The sequence below is a fragment of the Pelodiscus sinensis genome, chromosome 10 (genome assembly GCF_049634645.1).
Source record: "Pelodiscus sinensis isolate JC-2024 chromosome 10, ASM4963464v1, whole genome shotgun sequence".
Classification (NCBI taxonomy): Eukaryota; Metazoa; Chordata; order Testudines; family Trionychidae; genus Pelodiscus; species Pelodiscus sinensis.
The window spans coordinates 48970508-48986683 of NC_134720.1; the positions used below are offsets into that span (position 1 = coordinate 48970508).

The 16176-nt window shown below is 53.6% G+C and overlaps 1 protein-coding gene across 3 annotated transcripts in view; it reads right to left on the minus strand.

Annotated features, from left to right (window-relative positions):
- DVL3 (dishevelled segment polarity protein 3) overlaps positions 1–16176 on the minus strand; it is a 55723-nt gene that overhangs the window by 14299 nt on the left and 25248 nt on the right. For all 3 annotated transcript variants that reach the window (XM_075938116.1, XM_075938117.1, XM_025179145.2), the window contains exon 2: positions 4511–4580. In XM_075938116.1, the coding sequence (XP_075794231.1) occupies positions 4511–4580 (70 nt within the window). The remainder of the gene's footprint in view (positions 1–4510; positions 4581–16176) is intronic.

Below are 16176 nucleotides of genomic sequence, written 5' to 3' on the forward strand. Positions count from 1 at the left end.
TGTCTTTCTCCTTCCCGAGCCCTTCAATGTCCCCTCTACTTATGCTTTAGCTGATCCACCCCTCAAACGAGAGCCCAACCAAGACAGACAATGCGGTTTGCTGCCATCAACACCGTTCGCTCTGCTTGTGTGTTCTGCCTCTTCCGCCGTCTGCTCTATTTAGACTGCAAGATTTTCTGGGCAGGGATTGTCTGTTCGCACATTGTCTAGCCCCAGGGGGTCCTGGTCCACAACCAGAGACCCTAGGCACTACAATAATACAACCAAATAGTAACAGGCTGTGGGAACAGAGCTCCTCTCTCAGCCAAGTGAGCACCCCCCCAAGGAAAGGGTGAAGCACCTGAGAAATCAAGCCTCTGTCAGTCACCAAAACTGCAAACCCTGCAGCTTCCACTCTTTCCTCCTTGCAACACTGGGCTTGGCTGCCCCAATGTGCCCTGCAGGCCCAAGAAGAGGGTCCTGACTCCGTCCCCTGGTCTTGGCTCAGTGAGGCACCAGCCCTAGAACAGAACCTGGTGCACGTCTGGAGACAGACTGAGCAAGAACAAGAAAGCTCGAGGTGAGAGGGACCAGGCCTGCAACTACTAGGCCCTGATCTTACTTGTTTCGATCAACTGGGCTCCAGGTCTCTACTTTTCACTAGCCATGGGAGGGGACAGGGCCCGATCACAGGACAAGCAGAAAATGCTCCACTGCAGGCCTGGATAAAACTCTAGAGAACACAGTGCTGGAAATATCACCAGGGGTGGCAAAGGAAGGACTTGGCTGGCAACTAACTGGGTTTTGCTGCCTCTGATACCATCATAGCCTCTCTTCCCTGATGCTGCTGTGGAAAATCCACATGCAGCCCTGCTTCCTGTCAGCAGAGGGCACTGCAGATATTCAGAGCAGGGAAAGGAGCGCCCAGGTAAGCACAGGTGGGATGAGAGGCTGGGAGGCCCAGGAGAGCAGGACTGTGTGGGATAAGAGCTCACCCATGGCCCTCTGCATTTAAACACAGTGGGAATGGGCCAGAGAAATAACTAGACAGACAGAGGTCTGGATTAGGGATGTAAAACCCCATTTAACTGGTTAATGCAGAAGTTCTCGAACTTTGTGATACCACGACCCCCCTCTAGGTTGCTCATGACCCCCCCGGGGGTGGGGGGATCGGGACCCACCGTTTGAGAAACGCGGGGTTAACGGGTTAATCATGTCGTTTAACTGGATAATCCAGCGGTTCCTAACCACCGGTCTGCGGACCGGCGCTGGGCTGCAAACCGCTGGCTGCCAACCCGCGGCAGCTGCTGGAGGTGAAGCCAGCTGTTTGCAGAGGCTTGCTGCCACACAGCAGCCAGCTTCAGCTCCAGCAGCTGTGACCGCTGCTTTGGCCTGGCAGTGGTGCTGGGGCTGAGGCGGCAGCAGGAGGCGGCGGAGCAGGGGGTGCCTCCCTCCCTCTTCCCCGTCCCACCCAGGTAAGATGGTGACCCGACCCAGGCTCTGTGCTCCCTCCCTGCCTCAACCCACGAGGGCTTGAGACGCTCTTGGGGAGGAAGGGCGTAGGAGGAGGGCATGCGTGCGCTGCCAGCGGCCACACTCCTTGCCTGTGCGGCAGTAATGGTCACACTCACTAGAGGGGGCAGCCTCGCTCTGGGGAGGGAGGGGTGGGATCAAAGGGGCATCGGGTGAGGACATGGTGGAGTCACAGGGCAAGAGGGTGTTGGCATGGGCTGTGGGGATCAGAAGCTAAAGGATCAGAGGACATGGAGTGGGGGTCAAAGGGTGTTAGGCTCTGGGGAGCAAGGGGTTGGGTTGGAGTTGAGGGGGGAGGGCTGGGGCTGAGGGAGGGCAGGGATTAGAGGGGGTGGGTTACAGTGGGTCAGTGGTTATGGAGCCAGGTGTGGCGCAGCTCATGCTTCTGTCTCAGGGGGCAGCAGACCTGAGGATGTCTGAGCAGGGTCGGGGGGCCTCAGAGCTTGTGGAACAGGCAGCTGCAGGGTCAGTGTAGCAGGATCTGGGTTTGGCACAATAGGCAGTCATGGAGTTTGTGGGCAGGGGCAGGGGGCACAGAGCGGTGGGGCAGGGTCCAGGGAAATGGAAGGTTGTCAATGTAAGTGAGGGGTCGCTGGGACACAGCATGCCAAGGCTGGTAGTGACAGCAGATGCAGGATGGGATTCAGGCAAGACAGAGGTGGTCGACAAAAGGAAGCTGGCAGCAGGGGGTGTTGGGAAGCGGGAGACGGTGGGCACTGGGGTGACAGGTTTGGTAAGACAGACTTGTGAGGTAATGGGGTTAGTGGGATAGAGGGGCTATCAGATGATAGGTTTGGCACATTTCATAATACAGAGACACAGAGCACCAGGGTTGGCTGGATGGGGTCAACAGGCAAGTGAGTTAGTGGACAGGTAACATTTTATTCGCATACGAATACGCAAATATGCAAATAAAATGTTACTGGTCTGCCAAAAGTTTGTGAATGGGTTTGTCGGTCCGCGGTATAAAACAGGTCGGGAGCTGCTCTGTTAACTTATTAAAGAGGTGGTGGACGGGGAGGACTGTTCCACAAAGGCTGAAGCGGCCCCCGCCCACAGGCAGGGGCTGCACCAGTGGGGTGGGATCAGCCCCTGACTGTAACTGGCTCTCTGTGGGGCTGGAGCAGCCCCCTTCCCGCAGCAGGCAGGGAGCTGCTCCAGCCCTGACTGGTTAACCTTAACCAGTAAACCTCACCTGTTAAACATTCACGTCCCTAGTCTAGATCCAGGCAGCAGTCTAACAGCACCAGTCGAGTGTCGGTCACTGCTGTCCTCCAAGGAATGTTTCAGTAACACTCCTGCAGTTTTCCTGTCTCTTTAGCTCCCAGGAAGGCTTCAGACTTAATCCCCCCTACTAAAATTAGCACTAGATTCCTGAAATAGCCTCACTCCAGCCTGTCTGGCAACAGCAGAACAGACTACACAGCTCCCTAAGCCACCAACTGATGGGGAATCTCGGGTGGGGGAGGGGTGTCAGCTATGCCCAAAGGGAGTGGAGAGTGCTACTGTCCACAACACACAAGGGCAGAAAGCCACTGCTAACTCCAGGTGTCTCTGCCCTGCAAGGAGTCCAACTAACTCAGGCCCCAGCTAAAGCCGTGTCAGGTGCTACCACAGAGAATACAGACTAGGTCTTTATAGGGAGATCAAACCAAACTGTGTTATACCCATGAGACGACTCTGCTCAGCACAGGTCCTGAATCCACCCGGGGGTGGGGGGAGGTGGGGAAAGGAGCCAGCTGCTTTGCATGCATGTGAGCCACATTTAGAAGCATGGCAAAGTAACTGAGTGGGGAACAGAGGGCTGGCAGCCTGTGGGCTCCCCTGACCAAGCAAGTAAGAACAAAGGCAACTGGGGAAGGGAAGATGAGGGCTGTCTGTGGACAGATGCTGCTGTAATCAATACTGCAGAGACAGGAGAATTGGACAAGCTCTGTGCAGGGCAGGCGCCCAGCAAGCCACTAGAGGGAGAACTGCAAACTGTTCGGCAACAACTATAAAAAGGCCAAGTGTTTGTGTGACAGCCTGGAGAGAGGGCCCCATTCCCTGCACACACAAAGGATTTAACCTCAGCGACATGGTTGTCTCTTTCAGACACACTCATAGCAGGGACAATGCATGCAGCAGCCCATGCTCCAGACACCCAACTGGTTGGTCTCATATTTCCCCAGCCTTACTGCTCCCCATCCTTCCTCCCAATTTAGCCTCCTCCTACCCTTTGTCTGATAGCAGAAGCTCCCTGAGGCAGGGACTCTGTGTAATTGACCTGTGCTGGGAGCCATCAGGTCTAATCTAGCCCAGGTGGCTTGCAAGTGCCTGATGGTGGCTTCTATTTGGGGATTGTTTGGTAACCCCAGGAAATGAGCTGCTAGATTTCAGGTTCGTTTCTAGCAGGCAGATACCCGCATCCCAACTAGCATAAGTTGTAGCAGTGGTGAGGGGGGACAAAAAAGGCTCAGTGGCCTATGTAGACTAAACTCCCCATGCATCCCAAGAAGGGGGTCCCCTCCGGGGCGAGGGCATGTGCCTGGTGTGGACAGAGAGAAAACCTTGCCCTGTGGCTACCCACGCAGTACCTTCAGTCCTCAGGACAGTCAAACCCAGTCCTCTTCGTCGGCGCCTTTTGCTACATTTGTCTGTGGTGGACCTTGGGAAGCTGACCCTGCTGTTGGGGCACACTGGTAACCTTAGACAGGCTAGGAGCAGTGTCCCTAGGAAGTAGTTTCAAAAAGGCCTGACTCGTGTTTTTAATTATTGTATCCCCAGGACTGCTTCGTAGCGAGTGTGGAGCTTTCGGGGGAATCTTGCTCTAGGGTTCAGGACTAGGATGGAAAGTGGTGTCTCCAGTCCAGGAGCTCAGCTACAGTTAGTGTTTCTTCAGTACAAAGCACAGCTGTCCTAGTGCTCTCTCTGGGACAGTACAATGGGACTATTCAGAGCTAGTTGTGTTGTCTGAAGTAGACAGACAGACAGGCCTCCAGCCAAGATGCCTGCTTACCCAGGACACCACCCGGCCATTGAAGCAGGGAAGCTTGGCATTATCATCCGAGATTTCTTCCTTCACCACCCTGTGAAAAGAGATGGGACAGGTTAGAAACATGGCTAAGGGTGGCTTAAGGCAGTCTTGAACCCTCAGATCAGACACCAGGCTGGTCATGGGGCAGCAGATGAGCAGGGACAAGGAACTCCTGCTATTCACAGAGGCACCCATGCTGAGCTGCAGGGTCATTTTTGATCCCTATGGGGTTGGTAGCAGAAGCCCTCACTGCAAGTTCAGAAACAGAGCCAAATGCAGGTTTGATGGGATGGGGAAAATCCTGGAGACTATAGGGATTCCAGCTGCTCTGTACCCTGAGCTGCTCAGCGAACTCAGCAAAACCCAGAGAATGGCGGGGTGACGTGGGGAGGGGAGGGGTGATGCCTGGAGAGAAACCAATGGAGACAAGCAACCCGGGAGCATAAAAATCACTAAGTAAAACCATTTGAAAATGGGATTTTTTTTAAATTTAAAATTAAATGCACTCAATCTGTAACCTACATTTGCAATTGTGACTAGCTGTGTTACAGCCGAACATCAGTGAAAATCATTTAAAATAAATGAATCATATGCTACAATAAGCCCTCCTCAAATTTTAAAGTGTTAAAAGGTGCTGCTTTTTTTAAACAGACTTGGGGAATAACCTCTATCTTCTGAGGTCAACTCAAGCTTTTTAAAGACGTCACAATGCCATGTATTGCATGAATTATTGGTATTCTTTACAGTCTGTGCAATGGAGCCAATGTAGCACTCTACTTTTCTAAACATCAGTACTTTCTGTTGTACAGAAAAGCTCTTGCCTTCGTTATTATTGATTTCAGGTTAGCTAGCAGAGAATATGTGTCTTATTTGGCTTGATTCCAAGTTGACAAACTGGTTACAAAGGTACTTAGGAGCCGAGAAGTGCCTAAGCAAATGAACCTAAGCAGGTTAGGTGCTAAATTCCCATTGAGACAACTCTCACCAGGTTCTAAAATCCCATTGAAGGGACATAGAGCAGGAATTGTTACAATGAAAACCTCACTTAATACTTTACATTTCAAATACTTGAACCACTTTCCCTTCTTTTTTATTTCTTTAATAAAAGAAATTGTAATTGTGTTTGCCATAGTACTAAGGCAAACCCCAGACTTTGGGTAACAATGTTTAATGTTGGACAGTGACCGAGTCATGACAACACTCATTTATTTTACCTAAATTAACACCACATCCCTAGTAGGTGCTTCTAATGGTTACTAGAGCAGCCCCTACCTGTGGCAGGCCTGGACTTGCAGGAGCAACCCCCCTATAATAGGTTAACAGGTTAACTGATTAACCAGGATTTTATAGCCCTAGCACCTACCTGCAAATATCTTTGAAAGTCTGGCTTACAGTGATCAGAAACCATCCCTCACTTTATTACAGTTAATAGTGCCTTCATTTAACAAATCAGTTTTAAATGCAAATTATGGTTTGATAATCTTTCTTTCTTTTTATATCCAGAACACTTCAGGTGATTTTATTCAGCTAATAAAAACAGTTTTCAAAAGCTGGTTTTAAACATTTTTAATGGCGTTCCAATCTCTATCCAAATGTAGCTTGACACAAATGACACATACAAAGTTAATTATCTAGTAAATAAAAAAATGTATCATTTACCATTTTCTAACATAACACAAAATGTAAAAATGTAGATTCTGAATATATATTAAGTTACATGAAGGGGAGCTGACAGCCGCCCTGGGCCTGGGGAAGACAAAGGGTGCAGCAGCTCCACACTCTCAGAAGGGGCAGGGAAGGGAGCAGTGAGTTCTTTGTGCTGCCCAAACTGCGGTGCGTGGCACTCTGATGGCAATTTAAAGGGCCTGGGACTCCAGGCAGTGCAGCAGTAGCCAGGAGCCCCAGGCCGTCTTGAGTCGCTGGGCCCAGTGCAGTTGCACCCTTTGGACCCATGTTGGCAGGCCTGGTTACATAATTGCTTAAATTGGGGTAGGGAAACTACAGGTTCCAACTTGCTGCTTCATTTCATCTGGTCTGTGACAAGCTGCATGGCAGGTCAGAAGCCCTGAGTCTGTTCTTTGACCCCTAGGTGCTGGGGCAAACAGGGAAGCTCCACATGCTGCCCCACCCCCAGCGCCAGCTCCGCAGCTCCCATTGGCTGGGAACTGCAGCCAATGGGAGCTGTAGGGGTTCCGCCTGTATGTATAAGCAGCATTCACCATGCAGAACTGGCTGGCCCCTCCACCTAGGGGCTAAGCATGTTGGCCACTTGCAGGAGCAGTGGGAAGCCAGAGCAGACAGGAAGCCTGCCTTAAACCCACTGTGCCACCAGCCTGGAGCCACCCAAGACAAGTGTGGCCTAATTATAGCCCACACCCCGAGCCTCCTTCTGCACCACTATCTCCTGTCCCAGCTTTGAACCCTCCCTAACTTCCTCCCAGCCCAGGCCCCAACACTGTAAACTCCCTCCCAGAGCCCACACCCCAAACCTCCTCCCACACCCTAATCCCCCTGCCTCAGCATTGAACCTGCTCTTGCACTGTCAACCCCATGGTCCTAACCCAGACCCCAAACCCCTCATCCTTAGCCCCAATCCACAGCTCTCAGTCTCCACTCAGAGCCCTCACCCCCTTCCTCATCCCAGTCTCCAGCTCGGAGCCCCGTCCCGTACCCCGAACCTCTCATTTCTGCCCTCCCCATGGCCCTGCATGTGGCCCACAACTAATTTTTTCTATGGATCACTGACCCATGATAAAAAATGGTTTCCACTTCTGGCTTAAGTAAATGCATGTGTGTGTGTGTGTTTATATATATTATACATGTATATAATTTAGTAAAAAGGTCATACTTCATTGCAAATCTACATGCTTAAATAGCTCCCGACCAATGAGAGCGAACCTTTTCTTTTTTTGTTTTGTAAAAGAACTAACAAAGTACAAATTTAAAATAGGATTAAATATGATGGAGTTCAGGGTTTCTTGCTTGTTTAGTTAAACCATGATTCAGACTGATGATTTAAATCACTCCACTCTGGAAGTAACTATTACAGCAAAGCAAGAAGGCACACAAGCCACGTCAGCATCTCTCAGGTGTCTGAGGGCTTCCATGAACTTACAGAAAATAAAAAACTGAAAGCAGCTGTCTTCCTTGGACTATGACCCATCATCCCAGCATGCAGTGCAACCTGGCCACTTAGATCACATTGGGACATGGGAGGGTGGGTGCTCAGACAGCAGCTGAAATTAGAAGAAACTTCATTTGCACTCTTAAAACATCAGCCAAAGGCAAATGGACAATGCTATCTGCCAAAGTCTGGGGAACAGGCTCTCCCCGACCCTACCAGCAATATGAGCTACTCCATTCAGTGCCACACACTCCCATTAAGGAAGTCACCGAATGGATTTCAAGATCATCACTGGCTGTCAACACACAAATGTCAAGATCTTCCCAAGGGAGAGAACCAGTGGTTCCTAAGGAACTAGAGGGGTGGAGGAGGGGAGGAAGAGAGGGTCTCCACAACAGCCCAATATCCCTTAGTTACAAAGGAGAGTGCATCTACAGACCAGGAGATGAGAACACTTAGCACTCCGAAGCAGACAAAACCCTCCTCCTCTAAGGTGTAGCCAGCCCAAGGTCACACAGCAAGCCAGCGGCCAACCTGGGATTAGAAGTCTGCCAACCTAAAGCTCCTTCCTCTAGTCTGTCTTGTCTACCACGGACACTAACAGCATGGCTCTGCTCCAGAGCAAGTGTCAAATGCTGGCACATTCCAGTCTCTTTCAGCACCCAGGCCAGTTGGTCTCACTAGCTGGAAGGTTCCTCCAATGCCTCCTCCCCCTCCCCTTTGGTGGCACTAACATCCTCACAGACTGGACTCCGTCCAGTTCCTAGAGAGAGCACCAGGCAGAGCCAATTTCCAGTCCTGTCTGTAGCTTCCTCAGGGGCACAGAGCCCCAGATGCAAGCAAAGGCGCAGTGCTACACACGGGCAGGGACAAAGTGACCCACAGCAAGGAGGGACTAACAAACCGAACAGGCACTGTACGGGCTTTGTGGGGAAGGGAGTGGTGAGAGGGAAGACTCCACAATTTCAGATGTCATGTCCCACCAGGGATCTGCTTCCCATGATCGACAGAGAAACAGAAGGAACACAGTTGCTCCAGGAAGGGAACAAACCTTCCAGGATTCGTATTGGGACTGGCAGTGGATTTCTTCCCCCTAGTATAAGGACAAGCTCCTCCCAATTTGCCCCTCACTTCCTGGCATAACCTGCACCTACGCTGCATTATTTATCACATTTACCACTAGGATTCCAGCATGCAATAAAATACATGTTTAGAATCTCCAGAGTAAAGGCTAATAGCAGTGAGCTAGTCAGATACATGCTGAACCAAACAACCTTCCCCACCTACACTGTTTGGCTGACACCTGTTAATCCTGATTGCCCAGCTCTCCATGCTATTCTAGCCCTAGGCTCTTAGCTCAGAATTGAGAGGCATCAGCAGATCTATGGAGTGAAGGGCTTCCTCTCCTCTACCCCTCACACTGTCCCAAATCAGTCAGACCTGAGCTGGGCAGCCCCCGATAGCTGTGTGCAATGCCACATCTGTTCTCGATAGGATGCACAGGACAACCCTGGAGGAAGCCACAAAGGTCACGGCCGCATGTCTCCTGTGGGAGAGTCCTCAGCTGATGGGGTCATACTACAGGGTTCCCAAAGTACCGGATAAGACTGAAAGGGGCTTTTCACCTTTGACTCTCTATGGACCCATCTACCTAGTGGGAACCACGGCAGCCCTGTGGAGTCCAGCAGGCTGCCAGAACAAGGCTGATCCCAAGAGAACTCCCCGTGGTTTTCTGTGCACAAGGCAGGCTGACTTCATACCCACAAGGGTTTAACAGGCACACTAGGTTTGCGTAGCTCTGGGGCATGCTGAGAAATGATCTCTCCCATCCAACAAGAACTCTTATTAGCGGGCAGCTCTAACCTTGCCCAAGTGAGGGTGGCGTAGGCCATACGCCACCGAGCAGACTGCAATGGCTCTGCAACCCACACAACTTACCAAGCCCAGCAGTCCACAGGGCTGGGATCTGTCTCCTTCTCAGGCCACCTCTCCCTTAGAGCCACAGACATGGTGTGAGGTCAGTATGTGGCAGCACCGAACCCAGGTGTGACAGGAATGAGGGAATCTTGTCTTCAATGAAGGCACCACCCGCACTCCTGAGAGCACGCGGCCTTCCCTGAGCTACGACACCCGCAGTGCTTTGCCTGCCGTAGCAATTTGCCAGCCACAAACTGCACACACTGTGCCTCAGCCCAACCTGTGGGCACTTGGAAGCAGCAGCAGCCACAGGCAGTGGAGCACCCTGCATGCAGCAGCGCCTGGCCCCGGGCAGTGTTCCTCACACATCTGTACTGCCACTGCCAGCAAAGGGACCTGCAGGAAGGAGGGCCCCGGGGGCGGCAGGGTGAGTGGGCGGATGATTCAAGCGCCATCCCTTAGTGACATGGAGGCGAACGGCACATGGAGCCAGGCTGGGGGAGGGGGGACACTTCCGCGGCTGCAGAAGCCAGAGTTGGATATTTGTGAAACAGTTGTCTGCGGAGGCGCTGACACGAGGAGCACATCTGCTCCCATGGCGGGTGGGGGAGGGGCAGAGGCAGTCTGCGAGGCCAGAGGGAAGCGAGGAAGCCAGCTCAGGCCCTCGCCAGACCCCTACTCTCCTGCAGCCTTCTGTCTGCAGCAGAGCCAAGTGTGCCTCCCCAGCGCCACCCTCCAGTCTGCCCTCCCTGCCCCTCCATCGGCAGAGGTGACCAAACAAGGAATTTCCTGCTTGCTAGTAGTTTTGGGGAAAGGACACTGGGATTTATCTTCGGCCCATTACTCCAGGAAAGAGGAGTGTAAAGAGTTCTCTGAAGAGACCCAATCCCAGGGATTTCATATACAGGAAACCCTCGCCACTCGCGGGGGACGTGTTCCTGCATCCACTGCGCTAAGCTCCCCACAGCTCCAGGGGGGGACCACGAGCCATGGTGAGCTGCCTGAGGCACCCAGCCCCTGCCTCCCCTCAGGCCAGGACTGGACACTTGTGACCACGACTAGCAATAGGTAGAAGGGTGGGGGGAAGGTGGCAGAGGTGGAGCTGGGGGAAGAGGCGGCATATACTTGGGGGCTGCTGGCCTGTGTCCATAATGGAGCCCTTCCCCTGGGCTCCAGAGCCATTTCTAGTTAGCCTAGAATGCAGCTGTTTTGAGTCCTAGCCTCTCCTGTCCTTGTAGAGCCTCCTGCTGGGATAGCAGTGTGGGGAGCTATGGGAGTCACTGCAGCAGGGCCCACTGGCTAGCAGAGATGTGCAGGAAAGCTAATGCATCTGGGGAAATAAGAGACAGGTTCAGTGGGAAACAGAACCTAGAAACATTCAGGGACCTGGGGATGAGAGTAGCTAGCTCTGGATCACACCATCTGGAATCTTGTGTTCACCTGTGAAGCCTCATTATCTGAATGAAAACAATAAACTAAAAAGTTCAGAGAGTAGCTACAGAAATTATCAAAAGCAAAGGGGGAAATCGCGTATGGGTAAGAGATTCAAGAACCAAAATCTGCATAGGTGAGGGGAGAAGGCTTTGAGAAAGGAAGAGGGGGGCAATAATTCAATCACCAATCATGTAAATACCAAGGGTAGAAAGGAATTCCTCAGGGAGAGGCAGGGAGCTAGGAGATATAATTGAGCGATGGCAATTTCATGCTGACGATCAGCAAAAACTTCAGAACAGTGAGATCAGAGAGGCTTTATAAAATAATGTATGGAAATTAACGGGCAAAAACCTTAATTTAGTTTTTGGGAAAAACCTCCACGGAACAGTGGCATCTTCTCAAACATCAGAAAGGCCACAGAACTCAATGTTAAGCGTAACCTTATATTACAAAACCGCAAACATTAGAAAGTAAGATGCACAGCTTAGACCCACCACATAACCTTAACTCTGCCCAGCATAAAAACAAAAAAACAATGGAGAACCAGGAGACAATGCTATTCTTCAACACCATTACCCTATGCTTCAGTGGCTTAAAAAAAACAACAACCCTGAAATGTTATTTAGCTCTCCAGAACAATAGCCTCGGCTCTATAGTGCAGGAAGCAGATCTTGTCTCTCATTCAGCACCATTAACCTGCATGGTGGTTAACTATAGTAATTGTGCATTTATATAAAAATATCATGGCCCTTATCACTACAGCTATATCCCCCTCAAACGCTTCTACGAGGTCAGATGCTACTGCCAAAAAAAAGCAGGGTGTGACATCTCTTTGCCAAACAATCACGTAGGGCAGTGGTCCCCAACCTTTTGGGGCTACCAGGCGCCTGGGGGTGGGGCCGCACATGCGTCGGGCACGCGGGGGCAGGACCACCCATATGCTGCGTGCCCAGTGCTGGTGCCACCCATGTGCTGCACTCCCGGGGCCGGCGCCACTCCTGTGCCGCACGCCAGGAGCCGGCATCACCCACGCGCTGTGCGCCTGGGGCCGGCGCCGCTCCTGCGCTGCATGCCCAGGGGCCAGGGCTGCCCATACGTCGCGTGCCCGGGGCCGGCACAGCCAATGTACCATGCACCTGGGGATGGGGCTGCCCATATGTCGCGCGCCCAGGGGCCGGCACCGCCCATACGTCACGTGCCCGGGGTCAGCACAGCCCTTGCACCATGCACCCAGGGGTGGGGCCACCCATACGCTGCATGCCCAGGGGCCAGCACTGCCCATGCACCACGTGCTTGGGGGCGGGGCTGGCCCCAATCACTCGGCGGGCGCACAGAAATGGCCCGGCGGGCACCATGGTGCCCACGGGCACCGCGTTGGGGACCACTGACATAGGATAACTGCTGAAAAGAGATGGAGTTGCAAATATGAAATGTCCTCAGAGATCAAACCCAGACAATGCTGTGGTATGAGCCTTCTGAACGGCGGGACCCCGAGTCACGGTCCTTGTATGCCAGCAATGACACTTATGTGTCAGAGACAGAGGACTCAGCTCCAGGGACAAAGGAGGCATATCAGATGGGGTTAGGTGATTTGAGATCTCTGCAGTCATAAACCAGGGCCTTCAAAAACTCCATCAACATTTCTTCACCTCATGTGTATCAGCAAACGTGTGCCAGGTGCATGGGGTGGAAGGGGCTGGGATAGCAGAAAAGATACTTTGTTGACTGACTGAATTGTTAGGTAACATCTGTATTCCTTGAAGGAACTTACATAACTGAGACACCCTCCAACTGAACTCCATGTTACGCCCAAGAGACACACATGCACTGTAATGCAGAGTGGGGTGAGAAGTGCTCTAGGACAGGGTTGGGCCACATGCAGCCCATTGGGGTTCTGTGTGGCCCACGAGACGTTTTGATTACCGCTGCCCACAAACAGGACTATGATAGTCCATCCACTTGCTGTCAGGGCAGGACACGAGGCTGAGGAAATGTCATGTGTGGAGCACAGAACCCCTGCAGAGACCCAGTCCTCTGGAGCTTGGCCAAGACCTCTGGGGCCGGGCTCAGGGTGTTGAGCTGGTGCCAGAGCATGGACAGGACCAGCTGATTTAACACCAGCGCCCTCCAGCACGGAGGGAGAGACACTGGAGCAGACCTGTCCATCTCTGCAGCCGCTCACCCATCCTAGCCTCCAAACCTTGCCAGTTCTCCAGCGGGGAAGGATGCATAGTGGATAAATAAATGCCCAGATAGAGCAGCGGACCTGCGCTCCACCTGATGGCCTGAAGCGCGGGTGGGAGGGAGCCTGCCTGCCACCCGTCCCTGACCACCAGGCCAGAGCTCTTGTCCCAGATGACCCGGGTGGAGGAGGCCACCAAGTAGATCACTTGGCAGGCCTCCATACACGCTAGGTCACCTGGGTCCTTGACTGCGAGGAGCACGTCATTGGTGTACGCCGACAGAACCAGCCGCAGCTCTGGCTCTTGGAGCACCAACCCAGGCAACCTCCTACGGAGGAGACAGAGGAAGGGTCGATCGCTGAAGCGTACAGTTGGCCCAACCGCAGACACCCCAACGTACTCCCCGCCCAAAGCTGACTGGCTCGGTCAGGGTCCAGTTGAACCTGACCAAACACTCCGCAAGGGTATACAGCACCCAGACAAAACCCACAAAATGTGGCCCGAAGCCGAAGGCCTGCAGAGTTCCCAGGAGATACCCATGGTCCACCCTGTCGAATGCCTTCTCCTGGTCCAGGAACAGGAGGGCGAACGACAGACCATCCCTACACCCAAGCTCTAAGAGATCCCGGACAGGTACAGATTATCAAAGATGCTATGGCCCCGGACGGTGTAGGTCTGGTTGGGGTGGATCACGTCCACCAGCACAGACCGCAGTCGCAGAGAGATGGCCTTTTCTACGACTTTATAGTCCGTGCTGAGGAGCAAGATGGGATGCCAATTTTGAAGGTTGCGGAGGACCCCCTTCTTTGGCAATAAGGTGAGCACAGCTCGCCTGCGCGACAGAGGGAGGACCCCACTCTCCAAGGGCTCAGCCCAGATGGTGACGAGGTCTGGGCCAAGGACGTCCCAGAACATGTGGTAGAACTCCACGGTCAACCTGTCCATGCTGAAGTTTTATTGGTGGGCATGAGACGGAGGGCTTCCGAGAACTCAGACAAAGAGGTAGCTCTAGCCAGTCCCAGTCGCTCGCGCTGACCGTTGGGAACTCAGTCCAGAGCACCTTGCAGGCGTTGGCTTCGGTCGGATCCGGGGAGAACAAACTGGCGTAGAAAGTCCTGGCCCTTCCACGCATCTCCTCTGGATCCGTGAGGTGGATGCCGTCCTCTGCCAAAGGACAGTGACATGCTTTTTTGCCCACCTCTTTTTCTCCAGGGCATAGAAGAAGCAGAAGCCGCGATCCATATCTCGAAGGAGACGTATGCGGGATCACACAAAGGCACCCTGGACCCGGTGGTCCTCGAGGGCCCAGAGTTCCTTCCACTTCTCCCGGTACGCCTCGCGGAGGGGTGGTTCCTCGGGGTCGGATGCCACGCGCCCCTCAAGCTTCAAAACCTCCCGTTCTAACTGCTCTATCGCCACATCCCTCTGCCAGCTGGCACCCTGGGAGTAGTTGTGGCAGAAGAGGCGGGCGCACACCTTTCCCACGTTCCACCATTTCTGCACAGAGGGAAAGACAAGCCACTGCCCCCGCCAAACCAGCCAGAACTCTCAAAAGGACGCCAGGAAGCCCACGTCCTTCAGCAAGCTATTATTAAAATGCCAATAGGCCAGCGCCAGCCTCTCTGAACTGAGAGGGGCTTTCACAGCCACCAAATGGTGGTCCATGAATGGAGCCAGCCGGATGCTGGAGGAGTGGGCTCATGCCAAATGGAACCGAGATAAATAGATGCAGTCCAACTGGGAGTGGCTCTACCGATCGTCCCCCACCCGGACACAGGTGAAGGTGGTGGTGTCATCTGCGTGGTGGTCTTGCCAGACGTCCACCAGGAAGTGATGGTCCATGATCTCCCTAAGGACGCCTGCTGCAGCCTGGCAGTTCTCAACTCCTACACGGTCCTGGTCCCCAAGAGTGGTATTGAATCCTCACCCAGGACCAAGCATTCGCAAGGATTCAAGGTGCCGAGGAAGGTGACCACCTGCTGATAAAAGGTGACCTGGTTCGGGCCCGCGTTCGGGGCATAGGCGTTGATCAAGTTCAACGCCAGCCCCTCCACATGGGCCTGGACGGGCAGCAGGCAGCCCAGGACAACTTCGGCAACCCCCAGCACCTCGGACCATAGGGCAGGGGAGAACAGGGTGACCACCCCAGCAACATGAGCGCTGAGGTGGCTAAAATGCACCCCATCCTCCCACTCCAGCCACCAGCCAGCCTCAACGGCTGGAGTTGTGTCGGTCTCCTGCAGAAAAACCACCCAGTACCTCCCCTCCTGAAGGAAGGAGAGCACCCGGCTCCTGCGGAGACCCTCCCTACAGCCCCGGGCATTTAACGTCGTGATGATGGTGTACTTCATGAGGAGGGCTGGGGTGGATCCTCACGGGCAGGGTGACCGTTGGCCTCCCGCAGGCCCCACATCAGGCCGCACCCCGACCCGAAGGCGAGGAGAGCATCGTGGAATTTGTGGGTCCGCCTGTAGGCCGCGATGTCCTGCCTCTTGGTCTCTCTCCCCTCCTGCAAAAGGGCCCTCGTGGCCCCCAGGATGGAATTGAAATTCCCCCAATGCTGAAGGGCCAGCTCCACCTTTCCCTTGGCCCCGCGGGTGTCCGTGAGGAATTGGCGGAGCTCGGCCCCCAGTGCTGAGGGGGTACCAGGCTTTTCTTCCATCTGGGCCCCGGGACGGACCTCGCGGGCCACGGAGACAGCAGACAGGGATCCGATCCCCAGCGCGGCGCCAAAAGTGACAGCATCGCAATGTCCATCCCCAACTCCAGCGAGGGAGGGGGCAGCGGAGGGAACGAGGCAGCCCCTATGGGACTGGGGATACGAATACCATCCCCAGAGGGCCACCCGCAGATAGCGGGAACGAGGCAGCCCTTGCGGGGGTGGCAAGAACAGTGGGATGCGAGGGTGGTTGTGGGGGGTTTACAGGATCTGTCGAAAAAGGGTTTATTTTCAACAGATCCACGTCTAGACTGCCTTTTTTTTTTAAAAA